Source organism: Gopherus flavomarginatus, chromosome 17 (assembly GCF_025201925.1).
Source record: "Gopherus flavomarginatus isolate rGopFla2 chromosome 17, rGopFla2.mat.asm, whole genome shotgun sequence".
In the NCBI taxonomy this organism is placed as follows: Eukaryota; Metazoa; Chordata; order Testudines; family Testudinidae; genus Gopherus; species Gopherus flavomarginatus.
This window is the reverse complement of record NC_066633.1, coordinates 23,034,245-23,062,103: the sequence shown is the minus strand read 5'-3', so window position 1 is coordinate 23,062,103 and position 27,859 is coordinate 23,034,245. Positions and strand designations below refer to the sequence as shown.

The 27,859-nt window shown below is 52.5% G+C and overlaps 2 protein-coding genes and 1 long non-coding RNA gene across 5 annotated transcripts in view; 1 reads left to right on the top strand and 2 right to left on the bottom strand.

Moving 5' to 3' along the window:
* BSPRY (B-box and SPRY domain containing) overlaps nt 1–13,094 on the top strand; it is a 30,926-nt gene extending 17,832 nt beyond the window's left edge. For all 3 annotated transcript variants that reach the window (XM_050926371.1, XM_050926373.1, XM_050926372.1), the window contains one exon: nt 11,319–13,094. In XM_050926371.1, coding sequence (XP_050782328.1) covers nt 11,319–11,845 — 527 coding nt within the window. In that variant the 3' untranslated portion in view covers nt 11,846–13,094. The remainder of the gene's footprint in view (nt 1–11,318) is intronic.
* Nucleotides 13,095–16,091: 2,997 nt separating this feature from the next.
* Nucleotides 16,092–23,515, bottom strand: HDHD3 (haloacid dehalogenase like hydrolase domain containing 3). The gene is made up of 2 exons (XM_050926435.1): nt 23,426–23,515; nt 16,092–17,113 (listed from the first exon to the last, which is right to left on the bottom strand). The coding sequence occupies exon 2, from the start codon at nt 17,080–17,082 to the stop codon at nt 16,360–16,362; it is 723 nt and encodes a 240-aa protein (XP_050782392.1). The 5' UTR covers nt 17,083–17,113; nt 23,426–23,515; the 3' UTR covers nt 16,092–16,359.
* Nucleotides 23,516–23,607: 92 nt separating this feature from the next.
* Nucleotides 23,608–24,677, bottom strand: LOC127036034 (uncharacterized). The gene is made up of 3 exons (XR_007769993.1): nt 24,233–24,677; nt 24,051–24,199; nt 23,608–23,834 (listed from the first exon to the last, which is right to left on the bottom strand). It is a non-coding gene; the product is annotated as an uncharacterized LOC127036034 (long non-coding RNA).
* Between the last annotated feature and the right edge of the window lie 3,182 nt (nt 24,678–27,859).

Genomic DNA, 27,859 nt, shown 5'->3' with positions numbered 1-27,859 from the left:
GCCCCAGGTAGTGACAGCGGAAGTCCCACCCTTCCCCCCCCACCCCCGGCAAGATTGGGCATGCTCCAAGTGCTCTAGTAGTATAAAGGGAGGGAGACCAGCTCATTCTGGGCTGGAGGCTGCCTGGGAAGTGCCTGTGGAGGGCCAGCCACAGCCTCTGAGCGTGCTGGGAATTGAAGCCATCCATGGCCCACATGCACCCCAGCGACTGGAGGAAACCCTGGAGCCGAACGGCCCAGCCGAACACAGAGGACCCGATGTCTCATGGGAAACCCCAGCACAGACTCTGATAGGAAGTGACCCAGGAAGGGTGACGGAGTGGTACCTCCTGCCTGGGGAAGCTTAGCGTGTTTAGGTAGGGACCCCCCCACCCCCGCTGAGTCAGTGGCAAGCCACTATGCCACTTTTAGGGCCCTGGGTTGGGGCCTGGTGGAGTCGAGTGGGCCCAGGCCCCCCTACTGGGGCTGCCACACCCCAACGCTAGAGACTCTGGCCACTAGGCCATGCTACCCTACACCAAAGGGTTGCTTTATGGACATCGGCTGTCAGGCCCCACTGCTCTATACCAAAGGGTGGTGCTATAGACCCTGGCTGCTAGGCTACGCTGCCCAGCAGCAAAAGGTGGCACTATAGACCCTGGCTGCTACGCCACGGTGCCTGGCAGCAAAGGGTGGCACTATAGACCCTGGCTGCTACGCCATGGTGCCTGGCAGCAAAGGGTGGCACTATAGACCCTGGCTGCTAGGCCATGCTGCCCTGCACTGAAGGGTGGCTTTACGGACTGTGACCAATAGCTCACGCTGCCCTGACCCTAGAGGCGTGGACTGTCACAGCTCCAAATGCATAAATACTTAATAAACTTCCCAGATTCAAAACCATCAGCTTCGTGTCTGTCTTCTCCCCAGGGCCACGGCTCTTGAAAGTGAGCACGGCTATCCTAACCTGCCATATGAGGCACTTGGGTACCATAGTGATGGGCATGAGCTAAATACATGGAGATGTCAGCAATACAATGCTGTACAAAAAAAAGCAAATGCAGTTTTAGGTTGCATTAACAGAGGTATAGCATGCAAGTCACGGGAGGTGACAGTACCACTCTACTTGGTGTTGGTTAGGCCTCAGCTGGAGGACTGTCCAGTTTAGATCACCAATGTATGGAAAGGGTGTAGAGAAACTGGAGAGGATCCAGATGTGAGCCCACAAAGATGATCAAAGGGATGGAACACCAGGGCCGCCCAGAGGATTCCGGGGGCCTGGGGCCATTGGCGGCAGGCGGCTCCGGTGGACCTCCCGCAGGCGTGCCTGCGGAGGGTCTGCTGGTCCCGTGGCTCCGGTGGAGCATCCACAGGCATGCCTGCGGGAGGTCCACCGGAGCCGTGGGACCGGCAAGCGGCAGGGGACCCCCTGCGCAGCGAAATGTCTAGAGCCGGCCCTGTTCGGCGGCGGGGGGCCCTTCTGTTCTGGGACCCGCCGCTGAAGTGCCCCGAAGACCCGCGGCGGGGGCCCCCCGCCAGCGAATTACCGCCGAAGCGGGACCCGCCGCCGAAGTCCAGCCCGCTCTTTGGCGGTAATTCGGTGGTGGGGGCCCCCGCCGCGGGTCTTCGGGGCACTTCGGTGGTGGGTCCTTGAACTGAAGGGCCCCCCGCCTCCGAATTACTGTCGAAGACCGGGTTGCACTTCGGCGGCAGGTTCCACTTCAGCGATAATGCGATGGCGGGGGGTCCTTCCGCCCCAGAGCGGAAGGACTCCCCCGCCAGCGAAGACTGGGAGCAGAAGAAGCTCCGGAGCCCGGCCCCGCAAGAGTTTTCTGGGGCCCCCGAGCAAGTGAAGGACCCTGCTCCAGGGGCCCTGAAAAACTCTCGTGGGGGCTCCTGCGGAGCCCGGGGCCTGGGGCAAATTGCCCCTCTTGCCCCCCCCCCCGGGCGGCCCTGTGGAACACAAGCCATACGAGCAAAGGCTGAAGGAGCTGGGTATGTTTAGTTTGGAAAAGTGGAGATTAAGCAGGGACATGATGGCAGTCTTCGAATACTTGAAAGGCTGCCATAAAAACGCTGGAGACAGCTACTAGAGTCTCTCCTGAGATAGTGCTTGGGGTGTGCTATAGATCACTGGGAACTGATTAGGATATGGATAGAGATAATGTTTTTAATGAAGTAAATACTACTGGGAATTGTGTGATCATGGAAGACTTTAACTTCCCAGATATAGACTGGAGGACAAGTGCTAGTAATAATAAAAGGGCTCAGATGTTCCTAGATGCGATAGCTGATGGATTCCTTCACCAAGTAGTTGCTGAACCAACAAGAGGGGATGTCATGTTAGATTTGGTTTTGGTGAGTAGTGAAGACCTCATAGAAGAAATGGTTGTAGGGGACAACCTTGGTTCAAGCGATCATGGGCTAATTCAGTTTAAACTAAATGGAAGGATAAACAAAAATAGATCTGTGAATAGGGTTTTTGATTTCAAAAGGGCTAATTTAAAGAATGAAGGAAATTAATTAGGGAAGTGGATTGGACTGAAGAACTTGGGTATCTAAAGATGGAGGAAGCCTGGAATTATTTCAAGTCAAAGTTACAGAAACTATCAGACGCCTGCATCCCAAGAAACGGGAAAAAATTCAGAGGCAAGAGTTGTAGACCAAGCTGGATGAGCAAGCATCTCAGAGAGGTGATTAAGAAAAAGCAGAAAGCCTACAAGGAGTGGAAGATGGCAGTGATCAGCAAGGAAAGCTACCTTATTAAGGTCAGAACATGTAGGGATAAAGTGAGACAGGCTAAAAGCCATGTAGAGTTGGACCTTGCAAAGGGAATTAAAACCAATAGTAAAAGGTTCTATAGCCATATAAATGAGAAGAGAACAAAGGAGGAAGAAGTGGGACCGCTAAACACTGAGGATGGAGTGGAGGTTAAGGATCATCTAGGCATGGCCCAATATCTAAATAAATAATTTGCCTCAGTCTTTAATGAGGAGCTTAGGGATAATGGTAGGATGACAAATAGGAATGAGGCTATGGAGGTAGATATCACCACATCCGAGGTAGAAGCCAAACTCGAACAGCTTAATGGGACTAAATGGGGGGGCCCAGATAATCTTCATCCAAGAATATTAAAGGAACTGGCACATGAAATTGCAAGCCCATTAAGCAAGAATTTTTAATGAATCTGTAAACTCAGGGGTTGTACCGTATGACTGGAGAATTGCTAACATAGTTCCTATCCTTAAGAAAGGGAAAAAAGTTATCCGGGTAACTACAGGCCTGTTAGTTTGACATCTGCAGTATGCAGGGTCTTGGAAAAAATTTTGAAAGAGAAAGTAGTCAAGGACATTGAGGTCAGTGGTAATTGGGACAAAATACAACATGGTTTTACAAAAGGTAGCTTGTGCCAAACCAACCAGATCTCCTTCTTTGAGAAGGTAACAGATTTTTTTAGACAAAGGAAACGCAGTGGATCTAATTTACCTCGATTTCAGTAAGGCATTTGATACTGTTCCACATCAGGAATTATTAGCTAAATTGGAAAAGATGGGGGTCGATATGAAAATTGAAAGGTGGATAAGAAACCAGTTAAAGGGGAGACTACAACTGGTCGTACTGAAAGGTGAACGATCAGACTGGAGGGAGGTTACTACTGGAGTTCCTCAGGGATCGGTTTTGGGACCAATCTTTTATTTAATCTTTTTATTACTGACCTTGGCGCAAAAAGTGGGAATGCGCTAATAAAGTTTGCGGATGACACGAAGCTAGGAGGTATTGCCAATACAGAAAAGGACCGGGATATCATACAGGAAGATCTGGGTGACCTTGTAAACTGGAGTAATAGTAATAGGATGAAATTTAATAGTGAAAAGTGCAAGGTCATGCATTTAGGGATTAATAACAAGAACTATTGTTATAAGCTGTGGAGGCATCAGTTGGAAGTAATGGAGGAGGAGAAGGACCTCGGAGTATTGGTTGATTACAGGATGACTGAGCTACAGACAGACATGCATCTGACAAAGTGGGTGTTCACCCACGAAAGCTCATGCTTCAAAACGTCTGTTAGCCTATAAGGTGCCACAGGATTCTTTGCTGCTTTTACAGAGCCAGACTAACATGGCTACCCCTCTGATACAAGGCACTGGTGAGACCTCATTTGGAATATTGTGTGCAGTTCTGGTCTCCCATGTTTAAGAAGGATGAATTCAAATTGGAACAGGTTCAGAGAAGGGCTACTAGGATGATCTGAGGAATGGAAAACCTGTCATATAAAAGGAGACTCAAAGAGCTCAGCTTGTCTAGTCTAACCAAAAGAAGGCTGAGGGGAGATACGATTGCTCTCTATAAATTTATCAGAGGAATAAATACCAGGGAGGGAGAGGAATTATTTAAGCTTAGTACCAATGTGGACACAAGAACAAATGGATATAAACTGACCATCAGTAAGTTTAGACTGGAAATTAGACGAAGGTTTCTAACCATCAGAGGAGTGAAGTTTTGGAACAGCCTTCCAAGGGGAGTAGCGGCGGCAAAAGACATGTCTTATCAAGCTTAGTCTTGAAGCCAGTTTATGGAGGGGATGGTATAATGGGATAGCGTAATTTTGGCAATTAATTGGTCTTTGACTACTGGTGGTAAATATGCTCAGTGGCTTGTGATGGGATGTTAGATGGGGTGGGATCTCAGTTACTACAGAGAATTCTTTCCTGGGTGTCTGGGTGGTGAGTCTTGCCCACATGCTCAGGGTTTAGCTCAGAGGTCAGCAACCTTTCAGAAGTGCTGCGTGAAGTCTTCATTTATTCTCTCTAATTTAAGGTTTTGCGTGCCAGGAATACATTTTAACATTTTTAGAAGGTCTCTTTCTATAAGTCTATAATATATAACTAAACTATTGTTGTATGTAAAGTAAATAAGGTTTTTAAAATGTTTAAGAAGCTTCATTTAAAATTAAATTAAAATGCAGAGCCCCCCCGGACCAATGACCAGGACCCGGGCAGTGTGAGTGCCACTGAAAATGAGCTCGCATGCCGCCTTTGGCACACGTGCCATAGGTTGCCTACCCCTGGTTTAGCTGATCACCATATTTGGGGTTGGGAAGGAATTTTCCTCCAGGGCCGATTGGCAGAAGCCCTGGGGCGGGGTTCACCTTTCTCTGCAGCATGGGGCATGGGTCACTTGCTGGAAGATTCTCTGCACCTTGAAGTCTTTAAACCACGATTTGAGGACTTCAGTAACTCAGACATAGGTCAGGGGTTTGTTACAGGAGTGAGTGGGTGAGATTCTGTTCTCTGCATTGTGCAGGAGTTCAGACTAGATGATCATAATGGTCCCTTCTGACCTTAATGTCTATGATTCTGTGACAGAGGACAGGATAAGAGACAATGGGTTCAAACTACAGCATAGCAGATTTAGACTAAATCTCAGGAAAAACGTCCTCGCTGTAAGAACAGTAGGACAATGCCACAGACACCTCAGGGGGTTGTGGAAGCTCCTTCACTGGAGGTTTTCAAAAGGGGGCCGGATAACCCTCTGCCTTGACTTGGATGGCTTAGTCACAACAAATTCTGCATCTAGGGAGGGGGTTAGACGAGATCAGTGGTTCTCAACCAGGGGTCCAGGGTTACAAGCAGGTTTCAGGGGGTCTGCCAAGCTGGGCCCGTGTTACACTCGCTGGGTTCTAGGGTAGAAAGCTAAAGTCCCACCACATAGGGCTGAAGCCCAGGACCCTGAGTCCTGCCACTCAGGGCTGAAGCTGAAGCCTAAGCAACTTAGCTTTGCCAGGCCCCCTGTGGTGTGGGGCCCCAGGCAGCTGCCCTGCTTGCTGCCCCTTAATGCTGGCCTGGCTTTTATATGCAGAAAAACAGGTGGTGTGACACAGCTGGCACATGGAGTTTTTATAGCATAGTAGGGGGTGGAGGGGCTCAGAAAGAAAAAGGTTGAGAACCCCTGGACGAGCTGACCCTTGCGGTCCCTTCTTGCCCTGTGGTTCTATGATTCTATGTAGCGTAGATAGACTAAAGAGGCCTCACAAAGAATAGCTCATAGGTTCAGAGATTTTAAGGTTATGGGGACCGTTAAATCATCTGGTTTGATCTCCTGAAGAACACGGGCCACAGGATTCATCATGACAAAGGCTGCTCAGCATGGGGACGTTTACCAGCACAATCATACCAGTATAATTACAGCAGTAGTTATACTGGTATAACCCCCTGGTATAATTCTGGAATAAGATTGTCCACACAGGGAGTTATGTTATACCAGTATAAATAAATCCCCCTCCGCAGACAAGCCCTAAAGCAGAGGCCCCAGCGTGTGAGGCTGTGCTTGGAACCAGGTGTGCCTGCTGGGAGGGGCAGTCTCTGGGGGCTGCCCCTCTATATGAAAGGTGAGGGAGCCTGCATTCTGCTCCACTTTGTGTAAATGCAGTGCCAAAGTACGCAAGAGGATGTTATAAAGTGGAGGGTGATAAATTGTTCTGCTTATCCATTGAGGACAGGAACAAGAAGCAATGTGCTTAAATTGCAGCACAGGAGGTTTAGGTTGGACATTAGGAAAAGCTTCCTGTCAGAGTGGTTAAGCACTGGGACAAATGATCTAGGGAGGTTGTAAAATCTCTGTCATTGGAGGTGTTTAAGAACATGTTAGACAAATACCTGTCAGGAATGGACTAGTTATTATGTAGTCCTGCCTTTAGTGCAGGGGACTGGACTAGATGACTTCCTGAGGTCCCCTGCAGTCCTATGATTCTAGTTCATCTGCTGCTAATTCACCCACCATTCCTAAGGGGGCTTGGAGACTACTCCTAGATTCATCAATTCCAAGGCTAGAAGGGACCATCCAGTCTGACTTCCTCCATCACACAGGCCGTAGACCTTCCCCACAATAATCCCGAGAGCAGATTGCTTAGAAGATAATCCAGTCTTGATTTAAAAATGGGCAGTGATGGAGAACCCACCACAACCTTGGTAAATTGTTCCAAGGCCTAATTACCCACTAGTAAAAATATACGGCTTAATTTTCCAATTTGTCTACCTTCAACTTCCAGCCATTGCTCCTGTTAGACCTTTGTCTGCTAGACTGAAGAGCCGTTCCCCACACAGGACTAATTTCCCCCACACAGTCACCCCTTAATAGACTGAGCTCCTTGAGCCTGTCACTTTAAGGCAGGTTTTTTAACCCTTTCTGTTCCTGCCCCCTCTGAAACCATGGCAGCAGGCTCAGGTCATTAGACTGCCCTGCTCCGAGTACCAGATGCTGGCTTGTTTCCGGGTCTTACAAAAGTGACCCTGCCAGGTGCAGGACATCAGTGCAGCTGAGGGTGTTCAGGACCTGGCAGGATTAGGCCCAAGATGAGGTGATCATGTTATTCCCCTCCAGCCCAGCCCCAGCCCCAGCCCCAGCCCCAGCTCAGCTCAGCCCAGCCCAGCCCAGCCCAGCATAGCATGTCTGTCTGGGAGGAGGAGACTCACCTGCTCTCAGCCTTGTCTTTATGATGATGTCTTAAGACACAAAGCAAGTGCAGTGGGGGAAGGGCAAGGAGAGGCCCCAGCAGATAGAGCCCCCTGCCTGGCAGGGAGCAGGACCAGGTGACTGAGCAGCGGAGGCTGCAGCCCCAGCGCCGTACTAGAGGATTTGAAAAGCACATCGGCAGGGACTTGGGCAGCCGCACAAACATCATCACCCCGGCACCCTCCAGATCTGCTGAGCCAGGTAGCCCAGCCCAGCCCAGTCCTGCATGTCTGCATGGGAGGAGGAGACTTACTGTATCCCAGTGCAGATCAGCTGAGCCAGGTATCCCGGTGCAGCCCAGCCCAGTCCTGCATGTCTGCATGGGAGGAGGAGACTCACTGTATCCCAGTGCAGATCAGCTGAGCCAGGTATCCCGGTGCAGCCCAGCCCAGTCCTGCACATCTGCGTGACTCACTGTATCCCAGTACAGATCTGCTGAGCCAGGTATCCCAGCCCAGCCCAGCCCAGCCCTGCATGTCTGCATGGGAGGAGACTCACTGTATCCCAGTGCAGATCAACTGAGGATGGGCTGCATGGAGGGAACATCCTGCACTGGAACTGGGAGGAGGGATATGGCGCCGGATACCCCAGGCAGAACAGGATCATCAGCAAGGGTGTCGGAGCCTTCCCAAAAGTGGAAAGGCTGGGGGCCCCTGCCCCTGAGGCCCCTCCCTTTCCCCTCATGGGCCTGCCCCCCCTTCCCCCAGAGACTCCACCCCCAGCCAAGCCAAAAGTAGAGCCTGTCCCCACACATCCCAACCTGTGTGGGGTGGGGCTGATAGCAGCCCCCTTCCCATGTCCCTGCCCCCCAGGTCTCCCGCCCAGCACGGGGTGGGGGGGAGACCAGGCTCACCACAGCTGCCTGCGCGGCTCTCCCCGACCCAGCTCTGGGCAGTCCTAGGGTTGCCAGGTGTCTGTTTTTTTACCAGAACACCCGATCGAAAAGGGATCCTGGTGGCTCTTGTCAGCACTGCTGACTGGGCTGTTAAAAGTGTGATTGGCGGGGCTGGCCGGCTCCTGACCCGGCTCTGCGCAGCTCCCTGGAAGTGGCGACATATCCTTCAGCTCCTAGGTGGAGGGATGGCCATGGGGGCTGTGCATGCTGTCCACACCCCAAGCACCAGCTCTGCAGCTCCCATTGGCCGGGAACCATGGCCAATGGGAACTGTGGGGGCAGTGCCTGCAGGCAAAGGCAATGAGTGCACACTGCACAGAGCTGCCTGGCCGTGGCTCTGCCTAGGAGTGGGAGGAACATGTCGCCACTTCTGGGGAGCCCCCCAAGGTAAATGCCGCCTGGAGCCTACACCCCAACTGCTTGCCCCAGCCCTGATCCCCCTCCTGCACCCAAACTCCCTCATGGAGCCCATATCCCCTCTGACACCTCAATCTCCTGCCCCAGGCCTGAGCCCCCTCCTGCACCCAAACCCCTCTTTCCTGGCCCCACCCCAGAGCCTGCACCCGCAGCTGGAGCCCTCACCCTCTCCTGCACCCCAATCCCCTGAGGCAGCCTGGTGAAAATGAACGAGTGAGTGAGGGTGGGGGAGAGTCAGCGACGGGGATGGGGCATAGAGTGAGTGATGGCAGGGACTCGGCGAAGGGGTGGGGCAGGGCAGGGGGCAGGCCAAGGGTGCTCGGTCTTGTGCTATTAGAAATTTGGCAACCCTAGCGGGGCCTCAGAGCTGCAGCCCAGCCATAAGAGCCACGCGGGCAGCTGTGAAAGCTGCAGCAGATGATCCACCTCCCCACGGTGTGGGGACCCACCCACAGCAGCCCCTGATCTGTGTCTCTGCCCCCCAGATGCCTAGCCTAGGGCAAGTGGAGGCTCTGCGCGGCTCCCACAACTGCCAGGCTCTATGCTGGCCTGGCTGGGGAGTGGGGCCTCAGGCGGCAGAGGAGGGGAAGGGGGCAGGGTCTGCCCTGGCCAGGCCCATCCACTTTCAAAAAGTGTGTGTGTGTGTGGAGGGGGCGGCGCTATGGCCTGAGTTCCCTGTAAGCTGCGTGGCCACACAGCAGCCTATTAAGCACTGTGCAGGGGCCCAGGGAACCTGCCCAGACAGGACCTGCTGGGGAAGGGGGCGGTTGCCTATCCGGCAGCCCCAGCCTGGGAGCTGCTGTGGGGAGAGAGGGCGGGGGGGGGGAGTCCTCTGTCCCCACTGTAGTCCCAGGGCAGCCTGGACCCCAACCCCCTCATCCCTGGCCCCACTCCAGAGCCCACACCCCAACCCTCTGCCCCAGCCCTGAGCCCCTCCTTCCTGGCCCCACCCCAGAGCCCGCACACCCAGCTGGAGCCCTCACCCCGCTGCACCAGAACTCTCTGCCCAAGCCCTGAGCCCCCTCCCACACGCCGAACCCCTTGGCCCTACCCCCATCACATGCATTTTTGTATGTGCCCCAATATGAAGGTGGTGTGTCACACATCACCTCCATGTTGGAGCACATAAAATCCATTCTACACATGGGTGCAAAAAATTAGAGGGAACACTGGCTATGGCCCCCATAGCCCCCCCAATTCCGGCACCACTGTTCATCAGCTGTGGTGAGAGGTTGAGAGAGCCCAGCCAGAAGGGACCCAGGATCCTCTGTCTCAGTCGAGGATTGCAGCAATGGGGGAGTCTACACCAACAGGGAATGGCTGGGCTATGAATGGGCTCCTGCACACTGGGAGTGGGGCCAAGCTCCCCCCTGTGCCCCTTGCCTCTCCATCCATCAGAGCAGAGTACTTGTCTGGTTTGCTAATCTTCCCGCCACTGGGCCCAAATCAACCATTCATCCCCCAGTGCATTCTGGGCTGCCCTGAGCCAGGGCAGGGAACTGTTTGGGAGAGATGAGATGTCTCCTGCGCCTACATCTGGATCTGCACCAAGTCGAACCCAGCGCTTCCAGAGCTAGGTGGGGAAAGTACATCCTCAGGGCCACATGCAACCCGTGCCTTCATCTTGGGGAGCCCAGTGGCCAGGAGCCTAGTCACAAGTGGGCCTGGGGGGAACCTCAGGTGTTGGACATGTTCTGCGCCGTATTATACTTCTGGTTTGGAAGGGGAAGAAGCCTGCAGAGAAGCTGCCCTGGCACCAGCCTCAGCCGAGTCAGGAAGCCCACTTGAACAGCTGGATCTTCTATATCAGGTTGGGGGGGGTCAGATGGAAGCCAGGCGGTAGCTGTGGATGGGAGGTGGCCTGCCTCCTCCCTGCTTGGAAACAGGTGTGGCCAAAGCTGCCAGCCCTGTGGCTGTGCTGCCCTGGTCCCCACTGGGTACTACCCTGGGACCAAGGCAGAGGTCTCATGCCTTGCCCTGTCCCTGCTCCATCCGCAATGTGCTGGGAGCTTGAGGCTTCCAGCTCACCAGCCACCCTCAGCACAGAGCCACTCCAACCTCTGGGCCAGCTTCTCCCTGCCCTGCTGTGTCCTGGCAGCAGGGTGGGTGAGCACTGCGGAGGAGAGATGGCTCATGATGGATGGGATGGAGGGAGCCAATTGGGACCTACTGCAGGCTACAGCTGGGAGAACCCCAGGAGCCAGTGCCCAGTGGGACTAGCTGGGGTACATCTAACTTGCGCAGGCAGAGTCCAGTCTGAGCTCAGCCCCTTCCCCAGCATGCAGGGAGCCCCCTCCCCCGGGAGCTGGCCTGCCGGCCCTGGAAGGTGGTGCTGCTGGGCGCCAGAGGAAGCCGCGTGGCCACTACAGGGCTACTGCCTAGGAAGGCCTATAAAAAGGGGAATGTGGACATGAGCCCAGCTCCCTCCCTGGCCCAGTGCTGCGGGGGGAGACAGGCTGATCCTGGCCGAGGTCCCGCTGCTCAGCCTGTACTGATTGTTTGTTTGGCTTCCCTCACAGGTTTGGAAGAAGTTCACGTAGATGAGAAAACCATCAGCCCCCTGCTGGCCCTGTCTGAAGACAAGAAAACCTTGGCATTCAGCCCCAAGAAGACAAAGCCCTATCCAGACTGCCCAGAGCGCTTCGATCACTGGCCCAACGCTTTGGGCACTAAGGCCTTCCACAAAGGGACCCACGCCTGGAGGATCCACGTGGACAAAAGCTGCGCATACAAATTGGGCATTTCTTATGGCTCCTTGCAGCGCAAAGGGCCTGGCAACGCAGCCCGGCTGGGCTACAACCCCTTCTCCTGGGTGTTCTCGCGCTATGACAAGGAGTTCCGCTTCTCACACAACAGCCGTCATCAAGCGGTGGAGCTAGTCAAGTGCCCCGCGCAGGTAGGCGTGCTGGTCGACTTGGATGGGGGGGAAGTGCTGTTCTACGATCCTACTGCCTGTGTCATCCTCCACTCGCACCGTGAAGCCTTTACTGCACCCATCTACCCCGTGTTTGCCGTGGCTGACCAGAGCATCTCCCTCGTTCAGTGAACAAGGCCTGGCACAGGGGCAGCAGCTCACTCACCAGCTCTGTGCGGAAAAGGGGGAGCTTTCTGCAGAGACACACAATTTGGCACGCCACCTACAGGATCTTCAGTCACTCCAAGCAGCCAGGATGGGGCTGGCAGCACGAATGCACTGACACCTATGTCCAGGGTCCCAGGGGGGCCACACTGAGACTGCTCAATCAGGGCAAACTGCAATGAATGGGGCAGACTATCCCCCAAGCTGGAGGTTATTTCTAATAATTAGATTCACCAATCCAGCAACAAAACAGCTTCTATAATATCTTCCTGGTTACTCAGAAGCCACAAACACGTCCAGCCCTGGGCTCCCACCCAGACAGCCCAGTCAAAGATAATGAGGATTATTGAAAATCTTATTCATCATATAAAAAGTTCTACTAAGCCCAAAAGTTCAGACACATTACCTGCCAAGTCAATGAATATTTCAGATCTTACCCAAATACACACTTACAGCCAATTCTTATTAACTAAACTAAGATTTTTTTAAAAAGAAAAGAGAGTATAGGTTAAAAGAGCATTATACATACAGATATAAATAAAATTCTTAGTTTCATAGTAGAGTCGAGATGATAAACTTTAGAGTTGCAAAGAGTTCTTTCAGAATTATTTACATAGGTTATCATTAAGGCTACGATTTAGTCACGGGTATTTTTTTAATAAAAGTCACAGACAGGTCATGGGCCATAGCCCATGTTATTGTGACCTGTCCATGACTTTTACTAAAAATACTCCTAACTAAATCTTAGGTGCTGAGGGGTGGAGCGCTCCAGCAGACATTGCTGCTCACAGGCATGGGGGTAACTTAGGGGGCAGATGCGGAATTCACGGAGGTCCCAGAAAGTCATGGAAGCCGTGACTTCTGTGACCTCCATGAAAGACTTGCAGCCTTAGTTATAATACAGTGTCCAATATCAGGGTGAGCCAGACTGGAGCTGGAGACCTCAGTCCTGTGACTTAAACTTCCCCTGATGAAGCTTAAGCAGATCTGAGATAAAAGGATCAGGGCTCAAGAATGCTTGTTATAGATCCTGGCAGTCTCTTGACAGCAGGTATTCCTTGAGTGAACAATAATGGCTTTGAAGTAGAACCTCCTATTTCCTAAGCACCACTGGTGATTAGCTGCATCGATTAACATAAGGAAACTGCCCATCTCCCGCCATTTACAGGCAGTTTACTATATACCACACAGAAATAAAGACAATGATATTACTACAGTTACGGTTCGTCTCAATGAATTAACAGAATACGGTGACAGGCAGGACCCGTTTGGGTACATTGTCAACCTCTAACAATATATATGTAAACACACACACACACAATCATTATCTGCTATGATGTCTTTAAAGGTTGAATCTGGATTAATTACCCTCCTAGTGCTAAGCACCTCCTGGCTCAGTGTCACATACCTAAATAGGCTCAGGCTTCAGCCCAGGTGCCTGCTCTGAGCTTGTTTCGTAACAGCAGTAGCCCCCTAGAATTCTTTCTAGGCAATCTAGTTGCCCTACAGAATGGGCTCACTGGCCCATCTTGTCGCGCAGTCGGCCTCTGGCTGTAGCCAAGCCCTGAAGCTTCAGAAGTGGAAACTGCCCATAATGCATCTGGCCAACTGCACAACACTGCACTTAGAGGGGGACAATCCATCCTTCCTGACCCTTGCAAGAAATCATCTTGTGCCTTGAACCATGAGAGCTGATGACCCCAAGCTTAGCCTGCAAAACTGCAACCATTTATTGGTCACAGAATTATGCAGTTCTTTAACACTCCAGGATTTGCCATCTTGTCCTGCTGTCTGAACTGCATCAAATTTTGTTTTGGCCTAATCCCTTTGACAACGCTCCATTGACATTGTTGTCAGTTGGTGGCTGTGTGTGTATCCTCTCAGCCTGCTGCACCAGATCTGGCCAGGTAGCTGATACAGCAGACCTTGAGTAAAGTGCCCAAGACCACCACAGACTTGGTTCGGTGGCAAAGGCTCTCGGCCAGGTTTATTGTTAATGAAGCATGGTCCTAGTGGCTGGTAGACTCTTTGAGGACACACACGTATGCCTATTCTAATGGACTCAGCTCAGTGAGTGGTGGGACCGTCCACTCCCCCGAGGCCGGATAAAACAGTGCTCCTGCACCCCCTCTTTTATACACTGACACAAACACATTACATATTGCCCCCCTGATGTGGTTAGCCACCACCCTTTACCTTGTACCTGCTGGTTCAAACAAAACATTTTCTTCTATCAGCTTAAGCCTGCCCTTCAGGCCTTGTTTCACTTGGGGTTGGTGTGTTCCTGTTTCATCTCCCAGCATTGTGTTTACATCTGGAATGTGCGTATAGCAATACCCTGTGCCTAGCACTTCTTGGGCGTGCCCCTGTGTTTTGCCAAGGTCGTGTATCAGACAGGGAACCTGCGAACAGGCATCTGCTGTGTAACAGGGCCTGCCTTTTGCTCATAGCCTGACGCTTGCTAACTTTGCTTTATAGCAGCAGGGCTTGACTTTTGCTCACTTTAGTTCAGGCCTTAGCCTTTGTATCAGGCTCCATGCTTTGGGCTCTCTCTTTCTACTACATACAGCAATTAGCTCTACCGAGAGCCGAAGCCTCATATACAGTGTGACTGCTGCAGCCAATGTGGCCTTGGGGCTCCAGGAACAGCTGTCTACTTGGGAGGCTAGTTATGCCAGACAGAAAAGAGGTGCCCTACACTGAAGCCTCAATTTCCACCACTAGCCTGGAGGGAGGAACTCAACACTGGCATATGCAATCTGCTCAGCCTTGATGGGGACGTGCAGTGGTTACAGCCCTAGCCGGAAATGTGGGCAAGTCATGTGTTTCTGACTGTGCGACACACTGGGATGAGTCCAGTAATAGCTGTGCCTCAGTTTCCCCTCTGTACGTGGCGTTGCTATGCCAGACCTCAGAGGGGAGTGGCAATGCTAAATTCATGGCTGCACGAGAGGTGCACAGAGTCTACCAAGCTGAGCGCCATAGAAAAGCCTGTTGATAATACTATGTACAATCTGGTTCATTTGTTGGGGTGGGTTCAGGTTAGAAGTAGGGACCCTGGCCTGGGCTGGTTTCTCCCCTTTTTAAACATAAGTATCTTGATTTTTAACCCCCTGAATGTTGCATGCTCCGGGCTCGTCTAGACGACCACTTAGTTTGCAGCAAGCTGGGATGTGCGTTTAGTTTGCCAGGCACTGAAGTGCACTTTGATCTGCTCCTGTGTCAAAGTGGATCAGCAACAGGGTCACCATGGCCAGTTACTGCGTGGCAGGGTAGTGCAGGGTAAACTGCTGCACACTAGCTGTCTAGACAAGCTCTTGAGCTGTTTTTCACAGCACCTGCTGGGGCATTGCCACACAGCTGCAAGTCCAGGCACTGGGAGCAGTGCAGCAATCACTGTGCAGCATTGGCAAAAGCATCCGCTGAGGTTTGGGCAGCGAAAGGGCCATTGGCTAGTTTCTCTTGCCAGCCAAGCTCCCATCAGCCTCTGGGAAGCAGCAAGTGCCCTAGTGCTGGGCTGCTCTGGTTTCCAATGCTCCCCTCTACGCTGCCCACTAGTGGGTTCTGCTAAAATCCTGACTTGGAGCAGAGCTGTCAGCACCCCCAGGCCCAGTCTTTGCAGAATAGCAAGCGGGGGAATCCCATGGGATCCTCTGCCAGCATCAGGGCACAGGCACTAACTGCCCCTAGTGATGTGCCAGCTTCTACAAGAGCAGACCCTGGCAGAGGTCCCATGCAGAGAGCCTATGGTGAGAGGCTGCAGGGGTGGGCAATGGTTGCCTGACAGGCCAGAGTAAGAGCAACCCAAGAAGGGGGTGGTGTTGTCCGGGTAAGGGGATCCACTGAAGTCAGCACACCACCCCTGTTCCTCGCTGGCAGAACCACGCAGGGCGCTAGGCCAGGCCAGTTGTACCAGTGCGGGGAACGAACCTGGCCCAGAGACGGGATTTCTGCTTCTGGCTTTGTCTGTTCATTCAAGTGTGCAAGAAATGCCATCTTTCCTTGCACTAGGAGGGGTTAACGCTTGGGCTCAGAGCTGCAATGGACAGGACACTAGGGGACGCTCTGGAGATGCAAGTTCTGGTTTCCATTCTGACGTGCTGGGTGACCTTAGCCCTCATCCCTCGGTTTCCCCCTGTAGAATGACGATAATGGCACTAATCCCCTCCATTTGGTGCTTTGAGAGCTATGGAAGAAAGAGGAAGAGAAATGCTGAGTATCTGTAGCCGTTTATTGTACTGGATGACTAATGTGCTGTGGTGGATGGTGCTAGCAAGTACTTCTCACTGAGTTCAGAGGGGTTTGCTTTTGCCCTCTGTATAGCAGGACGTGCAGATACTCTTTAGAACCTGATTCACCTGGTGGAGAACCAATCCCCTCCTGCCCCCCCCTCAGCACAACTGATCCCTCTTTCTAGCGATGAGGTGTAAGGAATCTGTTTTGTCCCTGGTGATCTCTGAGGAGAGGCAAGGGATTCCCCGTTAACCCTTCTCGATAACAGACAGCAAGTGGGTAAGTGAAGGCAGGACGTGCTGCTTTGGTACCTCTAGCTCCCAATTGTTTGCAGGCCCAGCCCTCCTGAGCAGGAAGCTGTGCATGCCCACACCTCTGGCTGCCCTATAATCCCTCACATAATTGTCCCCCACATGAGCCGCCTGATGTGGGGCTACCCCAGAAATGTGCAGCGCCTTCTGAAAGATCCGCTGGTCTGGTTTGGCAAAGCCAGCCTCCTCTGAGGTCAAGACAAATTCAAAATGGTGCCTGAGGTTGCAGTGAGACAGAATCTTCTCGAGCCTCTTGTCAAAGTTGGAGATTACGGCCATACGGATGCCCAGCTGGTGGCACTGCCTCAGAGTCTCCCTGGCGCCTGGTAACAACTCCCAGTTCTGTGCACTGCAGAACTCCTGATAGAGACTTTCTGCAATGGTGGTGAGGAGCCTGTCTTCATGGACACCAGCGAGTATGAAGGTCTGTTTGACAACATCCGTCCACCACTGCTTGGAGCTTAGCCCCTGTTTCAGGCCATAGTTGGGGAAGTGCTTGCTCTGGGCTTTGTATGCCTGATGGAAAGATTTATTGAGTGCCTCAGGCTGTACATGAACTTCGTGAACTCGGGCTGCAGCAGAGTAATTCTCTCCTACTGGGTGCCGGAGCCGGAGCAGTGTGTCCTTCACGTCCCACGTCAAGAGCCGGAGCCGAAGCATTGCTTCACTGAGGCTGAGGAGCGAGGAGAACCTAGAACACCAAATAAAAGGATTAAGATCAGACAAGCCGTAGACTGAACCCTCTTATAGGTCCAATGCCAATAGAACAATTCACGTGGGGCAGCGAGTGACTCAAGCGATTCATACTGGCACTGGAGCTTTTCAGCCTGAGGTAGCCTCACAGCACCCGTGGCTCATGGGTTCAGATTCCTCCCGGGCCTGCAGTAAATGAAAATGGTTTCTATCTGATGGCTGTTCTGTAGCTTCTTTGAAGTGAATTGCTGGGTCTCAGGCAGTTCCTGCCAGATGTGTATTCATGTCACAAACCTACCATTAGCACTGACTGGCCCTCTGCTCAGAGGCTCAGCCCTAGGTGCACGGGGACTGAACTCCCCTCTCAGCCACAGAAGTGGTCCTCGCCGGTTTCAGTAGAGGCACGATGGCAGAGCAGAGCAGGAAAGCTTGCCCTCATAGTTGCTGTGCTGTGGATACAGCGAGGCCCTCACTGCCACTGCAGTGAAGTCAGTACCGGCACTAGTACTTCAGTCACTCAAAACCTGTATGAACACAGAGGCCATGGCTACACTTACAGTTCTGCAGCGCTGGTAGTTACAGCTGTGTTCGTACAGCTGTGTAGGGCCAGCGCTGCAGTGTGGCCACACTGACAGCTACCAGCGCTGCAGTGTGGCCACATTTGCAGCATTTGCAGCGCTGTTGGGAGTGGTGCATTGTGGGCAGCTATCCCAGCATTCAAGTGGCTGCAACGTGCTTTTCAAAAGAGGGGGGTGGGATGGAATGTGACAGGGAGCGTGGGGGAGACAGAGAGAGATTGGATTTTTGGAGCTGACACTGTTCTCAGCTCCCTGCCTTGCAAGTTCTAAGGACTGGAAGACACACAGTGCCTACCTTCAATCATTTTAAAAGTTCTGACCCCTTCCCCCACCCCTCTCTCATTCACTAAATGCAAATTATGCACTCCTAAATAGCTGTCAGACCAGATAAGCATCTGCTCAACATGGACTTCCCCCTCCCCCTCTGCCGTGTGAGCATGCTGTTTCTCTCTTCAAGCAAACAGCTGTGAACATTCCAAAGTAATTCCCCTGCCTGCCTCCTCTCGCTCAGCAAACAGGAGCTGTGTTTGTTTTTTAAATAAGCAGTTTGGCTGAACTCCGAGCTCCCCCTTTCTTCCGGTTTATTGTGGACAGGAATTCTGGGATACCTCCTTATACCCCGGAGGTCAATAAAAGCGCTGGTGGGGTCCACACTTGCTGACCAGCGCTGGATCACCAGCGCTGGAATCGCTACACCCGAGGCTCGACCGGGTGTACAGCCAGCGCTGCAACCAGGGAGTTGCAGCGCTGGCCGTGCTTTGCAAGTGTGGCCACATCCTAAGTTGCAGCGCTGTAACCCCCTCACCAGCGCTGCAACTCTCTAGTGTAGCCATGGCCAGAATCACCCCTCATGTCTAAAATGATTTAATTCATGACATTATCATGTTAAGATACAGTTTTTCAGTGAAGACCCTGTAGATCCTAGAATGCAGGACTTTGCATCTCTTTGTTTCCAGGAGAAACTCAAACTGCCGATCTTGTACCATTTGTATTTGACTTTAATTTGTATTTCTTAACATGAAATGACAAAGCTGACCAGTATCCACAGACACTGGGTAGGGAAATTAAGGCAAGAGAAATAATTGGGTAACAAGATAACCTATTTAAGACTACTAGACTCCTGTAATGAATTAGAACTCTCCTGCTCTTAAATAGGTTACAATTCAGTTTTACACCTGGGGGAATTCTGCGCCAAAAAAATTAAAAATTCTTCACAAAAAATAAAAAATTCTGCATACAATATTTTAAAATTCTGCATATAATCTGCAATATAATCATGCCACTTTCAATTATTTTGGTAATTTATTTAACTATAATACAATAGATGGAGAATGGGAGAGGCCAGCATTGGAGAAAATCCCCAACCCCCCTCTGTCTAATAATAATATAGCTAGTTAATAGTCAACAAATATATGCAGCCCTATGCTCAGTGTTACATCATAGGCAACTGAAGAGCAAGTGAGGGCTGGGGAGTCAAAGTCACAATTTATATTGGCTATTGAGCATCTACTGAGCCTCTCCAGAAAGGTCAGTAGCAAACAGTTCATGGAGCACATTGTGATAGGAAAATTTTTCAGTCCAAAAATTTAGACCAGTTCTAATCCCTAAAGCACCATAAACATTTATAAGCCATACTGTCCTTTAAAGCACTCTGACAATGTAAAGGAGCCATAAAACTTTTACACCTGTTTTATATTCTTGGGAAAATTCACTGAGCAGGCAGGCTGCTACATTCTGCTCTGCCTGAGGGGACAGAGCCTGCCCCATGCCTCCCCTTGCAGAAACACCTTGAAGCCCTGGTGTTCCATGTTGGGTGGGCTGCAATAGTCTCTCGCACGCACGTCCAGCCCCTCCATGGCGGCTCCAGTTGCCCAAACCAAGGTGCCTGTGCTGCTGGGGAGGGGCAGGTAACCAGTATTGCAGCTTTCCTTTGCTTCGCCATCAGAAGTCATTTTTCCATGGGGAAACAAGAAATCTGTGGGGGACGTGAATTCTGCATGTGCACAGTAGCACAGAATTCCCCCAGAAGCAAAGTTTGTAATTTTGCAGTATAACAGAATGATATCATAAAACAATCGGTTTCTCTATAACTACATGAACTTTTGTGCAATTAGCCTGTTTGTGAGGTGGCAGGATTATTCAGCACCAAAATAATACTCTGGAAGAAACAGCCAGACCAGTTTAGCAGGAAACTGAAATCAGAGTTAGTGGCTAGGAATTCTCTCAACATCCGACAAAATGCACACCCACACAGCAGCTGTCCTGGCGAGTCTTGCAGTTTCTGCACTGAAGCCTGACTACAATTTAAGGGCAGAGTAACACACACTTGGGATAAGGATCCATTTCCTTCTGCTGTATTAAGTGATCAGTCTCAGGCCTGCTCTACACTTGGGAGGGGGGGTCGACCTAAGATATGGCGACTTCAGCTACGTGAATAGCGTAGCTAAAGTCGGCGTATCTTAAGTCAACTTACCTGGCTGTGAGGACGGCAGCAAGTCGACTGCTGCCGCTCCCCTGTCAGCTCCGCTTCTGCTTCTCGCGAGCTGGAGTTCCGGAGTCGACGGGGAGCATGATCGGGGATCGATTTTATCACGTCTACCCTAGATGCAATAAATCAATCCCCGACAGATCGATCACTACCTGCCAATCCGGAGGGTAGTGAAGACCTGCCCTCAGAGGAGGAGGCTGCACTGACAACTCTGATGAAGTCCTCTTGGCATGAGGCAGGTATATGCAAAGACAGCGGCAGTGGGAGTTCAGTTCTGGTCTCTCTGCTGAGGCTAGTTCCTAAGGACTGTGTCCAGAGGGGCTGGAACAATTTGTACAGTGGGAGAGCTGAGAGTCATTGAACCAAACTGGAAACCCTGTATGTGATGGAAACCACTTCAAGCCAGGGGGTGCTGCAGCAGCCCCCACACCTCTAGTTCCAGCACCTATGGCTGTGTCATAAAAACAGCCATACAAGGTCAGACCAAGGTCCACCTAGCCCACTATCCTGTCTTCCGACAGTGGCCAATTCCAGCTGCTTCAGAGGGAAGGAACAGAACAGGGAATCATCAAGTGATCCATCCCCGGTTGCTCATTCCCAGTTTCTGGCAAACAGAGGCTAGGGACGCCATTGATGGACCTATCCTCCATGAATTTATCTTGCTCTTTTTTTTAACCTTGTTATAGTCGTAGCCTTCATAACATCCCCTGGCAAGGAGTTCCACAGGTTGACTGTCCATTGTATGAAGAAATACTGCCTTTTGTTTGTTTTAATCTTGCTGCCTATTAATATCATTTGGAGACTCCTAGTTCTTGTGTTATGAGAAGGAGTAAATGACACTTCCTTATTTACTTTCTCCACCCCAGTCATGATTTTATAGACCTCTATCATACCCCCCCCCAATCGCCTCTTTTCCAAGCTGAAAAGTCCCAGTCTTATTAATCTCTCCTCATATGGAAGCTGTTCCATGCCCTTAATATATTTTGTTGCCCTTTTCTGAACCCTTTCCAATTCCAATATATCTTTTTTGAGATGGGGCGGCCACATCTGCACACAGCATTCAAGATGTGGGTGTATCATGGATTTATATAGAGGCAATATGATATTTTCTGTCTTATTATTTGTTCCTTTCTTAATGATCTCCACCATTCTGTTTGCTTTTTTGCCTGCCGCTGCACATTGAGTGGATGTTTTCGGAGAACTATCCACAATGACTCCACACTCTCTTTCTTGAGTGGTAACAGCTAATTTAGACCCCATCATTTTATATGTAGAGTTGGGATTATGTTTTCCAGTGTGCATCACTTTGCATTTATCAACACTGACTTTCATCTGCCATTTTGTTGTCCAGTCACCCAGTTTTGTGAGATCCTTGGGTTCTTTATGAATACTTAAGCCCCTTTGTTTTCAGTTTAAACTGATATTTACGAAAAAATTCCTGGGTTCTATAAAAATATTATTCATTTTTTTTCTGATTTTCACTCTACTTTTGTAACATTCAAATATATAAAAATACCTTGTTTTATTAGGAAAATACGATATATTGCATGAGATATATGTATTATGATCATACATTAGCCTGTATATGCAAAGCTGCCTGTTGAAGGAAGGCTATGTATTAGTCTAGAGATACGCACAATAAACCAACAGGCAGGCATGCAAACTCTGAAGTGCATGTGCATCTGAACATAGATGAATCTCACACCAACCATATACAGATTTCAAAGCTGTTAGCAGATAATGGTTTAAAGATTTGACACACTAAAATGAGAAGAAAACAAAAATCTGCATCAAAATAAGTTTCAGAACCCAAGGCAGTATTTGAAAGTTAAAAAACCAGGAGAAAAGAATGAAGTTGAGTGTATGCGCTGCAAATGGTGTGGCCCAATTATTAAATGTAACTATTTATGGGCTAATAGTTCTAAGTCTGCAGCACTAACTGTTCATTCAAATGAAAAGTTTTATTTGGGGGTTAGCGATGCCTTGTTTTCTTAAACTCAGAGGTGGCCTGTTTTGGTTTCCGTTTTAGTTCTGCAGCAAACCACATTGATGAAGGGAATTCAAAGCATTAAATACTCCCCCCCTCCCATTTCCGTCCACAAAAATAAACCCTGATATTTATCTAGAACAATTATATTTTTGCACTGATTTTTTGCACGGTTTTTGCTGTTGTGGTTATAAACAGGGCCGCCCGGGGGGGGCAAGAGGGGCAATTTGCCCCGAGCTCCGCAGGGGCCCCCACGAGTTTTTCGGGGCCCCCTGGAGCGGGGTCCTTCACTCGCTCCAGGGGGCCCGGAAAACTCTTGCAGGGCTGGGCCCTGGGGCTTCTTCCGCTCCCGGTCTTTGCAGCCGGGGGGGTCCTTCCGCATTACCGCCGAAGCGGGACCTGCCGCTGAAGTGCAACCCGGTCTTCGGCGGTAATTCGGTGGTGCGGGGGGGCCCTTCCGTTCCGGGACCCACTGCCGAAGTGCCCCGAAAACCCGCGGCGGGGCCACCGCCGCCAGACCGGGCCAGCTCTAGACATTTCGCCGCGCAGGGGGCGCCCTGCCACTTGCCGGTCCGATGCTCCACCGGAGCCGCAGGACCAGCGGACCCTGGGCAAGGCACGCCCGCGGGAGGTCCAGCGGAGCCGCGGGACCAGCGGACCCTGGGCAAGGCACGCCCGCGGGAGGTCCAGCGGAGCCGCGGGACCAGCGGACCCTGGGCAGGCACGCCCGCGGGAGGCCCAGCGGAGCCGCCTGCAGCCCACGGCCCCCGGAATCCTCTGGGCGGCCCTGGGTGTAAATCATTCCCCGATCATTTCCCGGGGAAATACAGGCCCATCTGCAGAGGCAGGGCCCTGCGCGTACGGAGCTCGGACGTGCGAGCCAGCTGGGGGGAGCTGCCCGAGTCTCGCAGCCCGAGGGCACCACGCAGCCACGGGGGCAGGGCTGGCTCGCTCCGCTCCTGACCGGGTTTAGCTCTGACCAGGCGCTACTGCCCGTTACCAGTGTGGCCCCCGCCCGTTTCCACGGACCGGCGCGTTCGGGTTTAAGCAAAGGGACGAGAATTCCCCCCTTTGTAAAACTCCGCTGGGGGCCCGGCCCGGGCGGCGGGAAAGGCCCGGCCCGGGGGCTCCGGGCTGCCGTGAGCTCAGAGCCGGGCCGGGGAGCAGCGCCCTGCGGGGAGCGGGCTGGGCCTGGGCAGGGCGGGAGCCTCCTGCCCGGATCGCTCCGGAGGAGTCGCCGGCCCGTCCGCGACCTACCGTGCGGTGCCGAGCTGAGCCCGGCCGGGAGCGGCACCAGCTCGGGCCGCGGCAGCTGCGTGCCCCAGCGCGCCCCACCCCCACCGGCCATGGCGTGCAGCTCCCCCCCCACCCCGCCTGCTCTATGGTACAGCCCCCCGACCCCTCATCGGCCATGGGGTGCAGCCCCCCCCCAACCCCCCATCGGCCATGGGGTGCAGCCCCCCCGGCCCCCCACTGGCCATGGAATGCAGCGCCCCGCCCCCACCTGCTGGGGGTACAGCCCACCCAACCCCCCACCGGCCATGGGGTATCTGCCCCCCGACCCCTGCAGAGTACAGCCCACCCAACCCCCCACCGGCCATGGGGTATCTGCCCCCCGACCCCTGCAGAGTACAGCCCACCCAACCCCCCACCGGCCATGGGATACCTCTCCCCCAGACCCCCCATCGGCCATGGGGTACCTCCCCCCCGACCCCTGCAGAGTACAGCCCACCCAACCCCCCACCGGCCATGGGATACCTCCCCCCCGACCCCCCATCGGCCATGGGGTACCTCCCCCCCGACCCCTGCAGAGTACAGCCCACCCAACACCCCACCGGCCATGGGATACCTCCCCCCCGACCCCCCACCGGCCATGGGGTACCTCCCCCCCGACCCCTGCAGAGTACAGCCCACCCAACCCCCCACTGGCCATGGGATACCTCCCCCCCGACCCCCCACCGGCCATGGGGTACCTCCCCCCCGACCCCTGCAGAGTACAGCCCACCCAACCCCCCACCGGCCATGGGATACCTCCCCCCCGACCCCCCACCGGCCATGGGGTACCTCCCCCCCGACCCCTGCAGAGTACAGCCCACCCAACCCCCCACTGGCCATGGGATACCTCCCCCCCGACCCCCCACCGGCCATGGGGTACCTCCCCCCCGACCCCTGCAGAGTACAGCCCACCCAACCCCCCACTGGCCATGGGATACCTCCCCCCCGACCCCCCACCGGCCATGGGGTACCTCCCCCCCGACCCCTGCAGAGTACAGCCCACTCAACCCCCCACCGGCCATGGGGTACCTCCCCCCTGACCCCTGCAGAGTACAGCCCCTGGACCCCCCACTGGCCATGGGGTACCTCCCCCCTGACCCCTGTAGGGTACAGTCTCCTGACCCCCCATCGGCCATGGGGTGCAGCCCCCTGCCCCCACCTGCTGTGGGTACAGCCCCACCAACTCCCCACCGGCCATGGGGTACCTCCCTCCTGACCCCTGTGGGGTACAGCCCCCCCCACCTGCTGTAGGGCACAGCCCACCCCCAGATACCCCAACCAGCTATGGGCTACAGCCCCCCTCATCTCCCACCAGCTGTGGGGTACAACCCCATGGATTGATACTCACTTACGCAGCCGACGGGTCTAACTCTTTATTAAGGCAAAACACTCAGCAAGCCGTGGGTGATCTATGGAGGGAGATGCTCATCCGGACCATCTCACCAGTCAACTCCAGCACCAGACAATACAGCTTTAACCTCCCTTTGTTACACAAAGGTACCTGTCATTTGTTATCTGCTCTGGCAGCCATGGATTAGTCTCTCGTTGCCAGGTTAGCTCTCCTCCGGCCACCACAGCTGTAGCAGTTCAAACCAGTCTCTTCCAGCTTTTTGGTGACTTTTATTTTTCTCACAGCCATGGTTATTCCACAGTGTTGTATATACCACCGCCCTCCCCCCCCCCCCCCCGTTCTTCTGTTAAACGTGATCGGAACAGACCCCCTAAAATTCACAGCAGGATTCTATGAGGCCTAAATATGACATCATCCCATAGACCATGGGGTAGAGCTCTCACCCCCTCACAAGCTGTGGGGCATTGGGCAGATTGGCCTGCAGCAGCAAAAGTAGCAGACTACCATAATCCCTTAGAAAGTGTAATCCTCTGAGGGTACGTCTACACTACAGGATTATCCCGATTTTACATAAACTGGTTTTATAAAACAGATTGTGTAAAGTTGAGTGCACGTGGCCCCACTAAGCACATTAATTCGGCGGTGTGCGTCCATGGTCCGAGGCTAGCATCGATTTCCGGAGCGTTGCACTGTGGGTAGCTATTCCGTAGCTATCCCATAGTTCCCGCAGTCTCCCCCGCCCCTTAGAATTCTGGGTTGAGAGCCCAGTGGCTGATGGGGCAAAAATCATTGTCGCGAGTGGTTCTGGGTAAATGTCGTCAGTCATTCCTTCCTCCGGGAAAGCAACGGCAGACAATCATTTCGCGCCCTTTTCCCCTGGATTGCCCTGGCAGACGCCATAGCACGGCAACCATGGAGCCCATTCAGCTTTTTTTTTTTTTTTTACAGTCACCGTATGTGTACTGGATGCCGCGGACAGAGGCGATACTCCAGTGCTACACAGCAGCATTCATTTGCCTTTGTATGATAGTGGAGATGGTTACCAGTTGTTCTGTACCATCAGCTGCTGGTGTAAATTGGCAATGAGATGATGGTTACCTATCTTTCTGTACTGTCTACTGCTATCACAGGTGCCCCTGGCTGAGATCAGCTGGGGGTGCAAAGGCAAAACTGGGAATGACTCCCTGAGTCAATTCCTCCTTTATGGTTTCTAAAAATAGAGTCAGTCCTGCCTAGAATTTGGGGCAAATGTACTAGAGAAGCAGTGTATCAGAGAGCACAGCTGCTCTGTGTCAGATCCCGCAGAAATGATGAGCTACATGCCATTCTAGGGGGTCCCCCTGCAACAACCCCACCCGTTGCTTCCCTCCTCCCCCAACCTTCCTGGGCTACCGTGGCAGTGTCCCCCCCATTTGTGTCATGAAGTTATAAGGAATGCAGGAATAAGAAACAGTGACTTGTTAGTGAGATAAAATGAGGGGGAGGCAGCCTCCCCGTGCTATGACAGTCCAGGCAGGACATTAAGCGGTGCGGAGGAGAGGAGCCCAGCATCCCGCTGCTATGATAGTCCACGCAGTACAGAATCTTTTCTTTACACAGGAAAGGGAGGGGGCTGATGGAGCTCAGCCCCCAGTTGCTATGATGAGGATGGTTACCAGCTGTTCTGTCCCATCTACTGGGAATGACCAGGAATCATTTCTATTTTTACCCAGGCACCCCCAGCTGACCTCACCTGAGGCCAGCCAGGAGCACTCATAGGCTGATGGTGATAACAGATAGCAGTCATATTGTACCATCTGCCACCAGGGAGGGGAGAGAAGCGGATACTGCCCTTCACTGCTGCAGCATTGCATCTACCAGCAGCATTCAGTAGACATAGGGTGACATTGAAAGAAGTCAAGAAATAATTTCTTTCCCTTGTCTTTCACGTGGGTGGGAGTAAAATGACGAGCTATTCCCTGAACCATGCCGGACAATGTGTTTGAACCTACAGGCATTGGGAGCTCAGCCAAGAATGCAAATACTTTTCGGAGACTGCTGGGGATTGTGGGATAGCTGGAGTCCTCAGTACCCCCTCCCTCACTCCATGAGCATCCATTTGAGTCTCTGGCTTCCCGTTAACGCTTCTCATGCAGCACTGTGTAGCCTGTAGTTTTTTTTTTCAAACGCTTTGGCATTTCGTCTTCTGTAACGGAGCTCTGATAGAACAGATTTGTTTCCCCATATAGCGATCAGATCCAGTATCTCCCGTACGGTCCATGCTGGAGCTCTTTTTGGATTTGGGACTGCATTGCCACCTGTACTGATCAGAGCTCCACGCTAGGCAAACAGGAAATGAAAATCAAAATTTCGCAGGGCTTTTCCTGTTTACCTGGCCACTGCACCCAAGTTCAGATTGCTGTCCAGAGCGGTCACAGTGGTGCACTGTGGGATACTGCCCGGAGGCCAGTACTGTCTATTTGCAGCCACACTAACCCTAATCCAATATGGTAATACCGATTTTAGCACTACTCCTCTCCTGGGGGAGGAGTACAGAAACCGATTTAAAGAGCCCTTTATATCGATATAAAGGGCCTTGTAGTGTGGATGGGTACAGCATTAAATCGGTTTAACGCTGCTAAAATCGGTTTAAATGCGTAGTGTAGACCAAGCCTGAGTGACCAATCGGTAGGGCTCCCTCCCCCATAGCAACTGAGCGTCTCACCCACACCAGTGACTTCACACTTACAAAACTGGGACACTCAGCTCTGAAACAGGAATGGCGAATTCCTTCCCAGGACTTAAGGTGACCAGGTGTCCCATTTTTAAAGGGACAGTCCCATTTTTTGGGACTTTTTCCTTATATAGGCACCTATTACCTGCCACGCCATCCCGTTTTTTCACAGTTGCTATCTGGTCACCCTACCAGGACTCTACTTTTTATCCTTGAACAAGTTCCCTTCCCCTCCAGAGGGCACCGCTGCTCTGCCCTCCCACTGCTCTTGCCCCTTTCCCTTCCTCCTATCATTAGGGTGGCCTTGTCTTCTAGTTGCTCATCTGTGCAAACCATCAAAGGGAAGGGAGGC

What these genes read in the sequence shown, in the direction of transcription:
- HDHD3 (XM_050926435.1), bottom strand. Translation starts at nt 17,082, where the DNA reads ATGCTTCGGCTCCGGCTCTTGACGTGGGACGTGAAGGACACACTGCTC.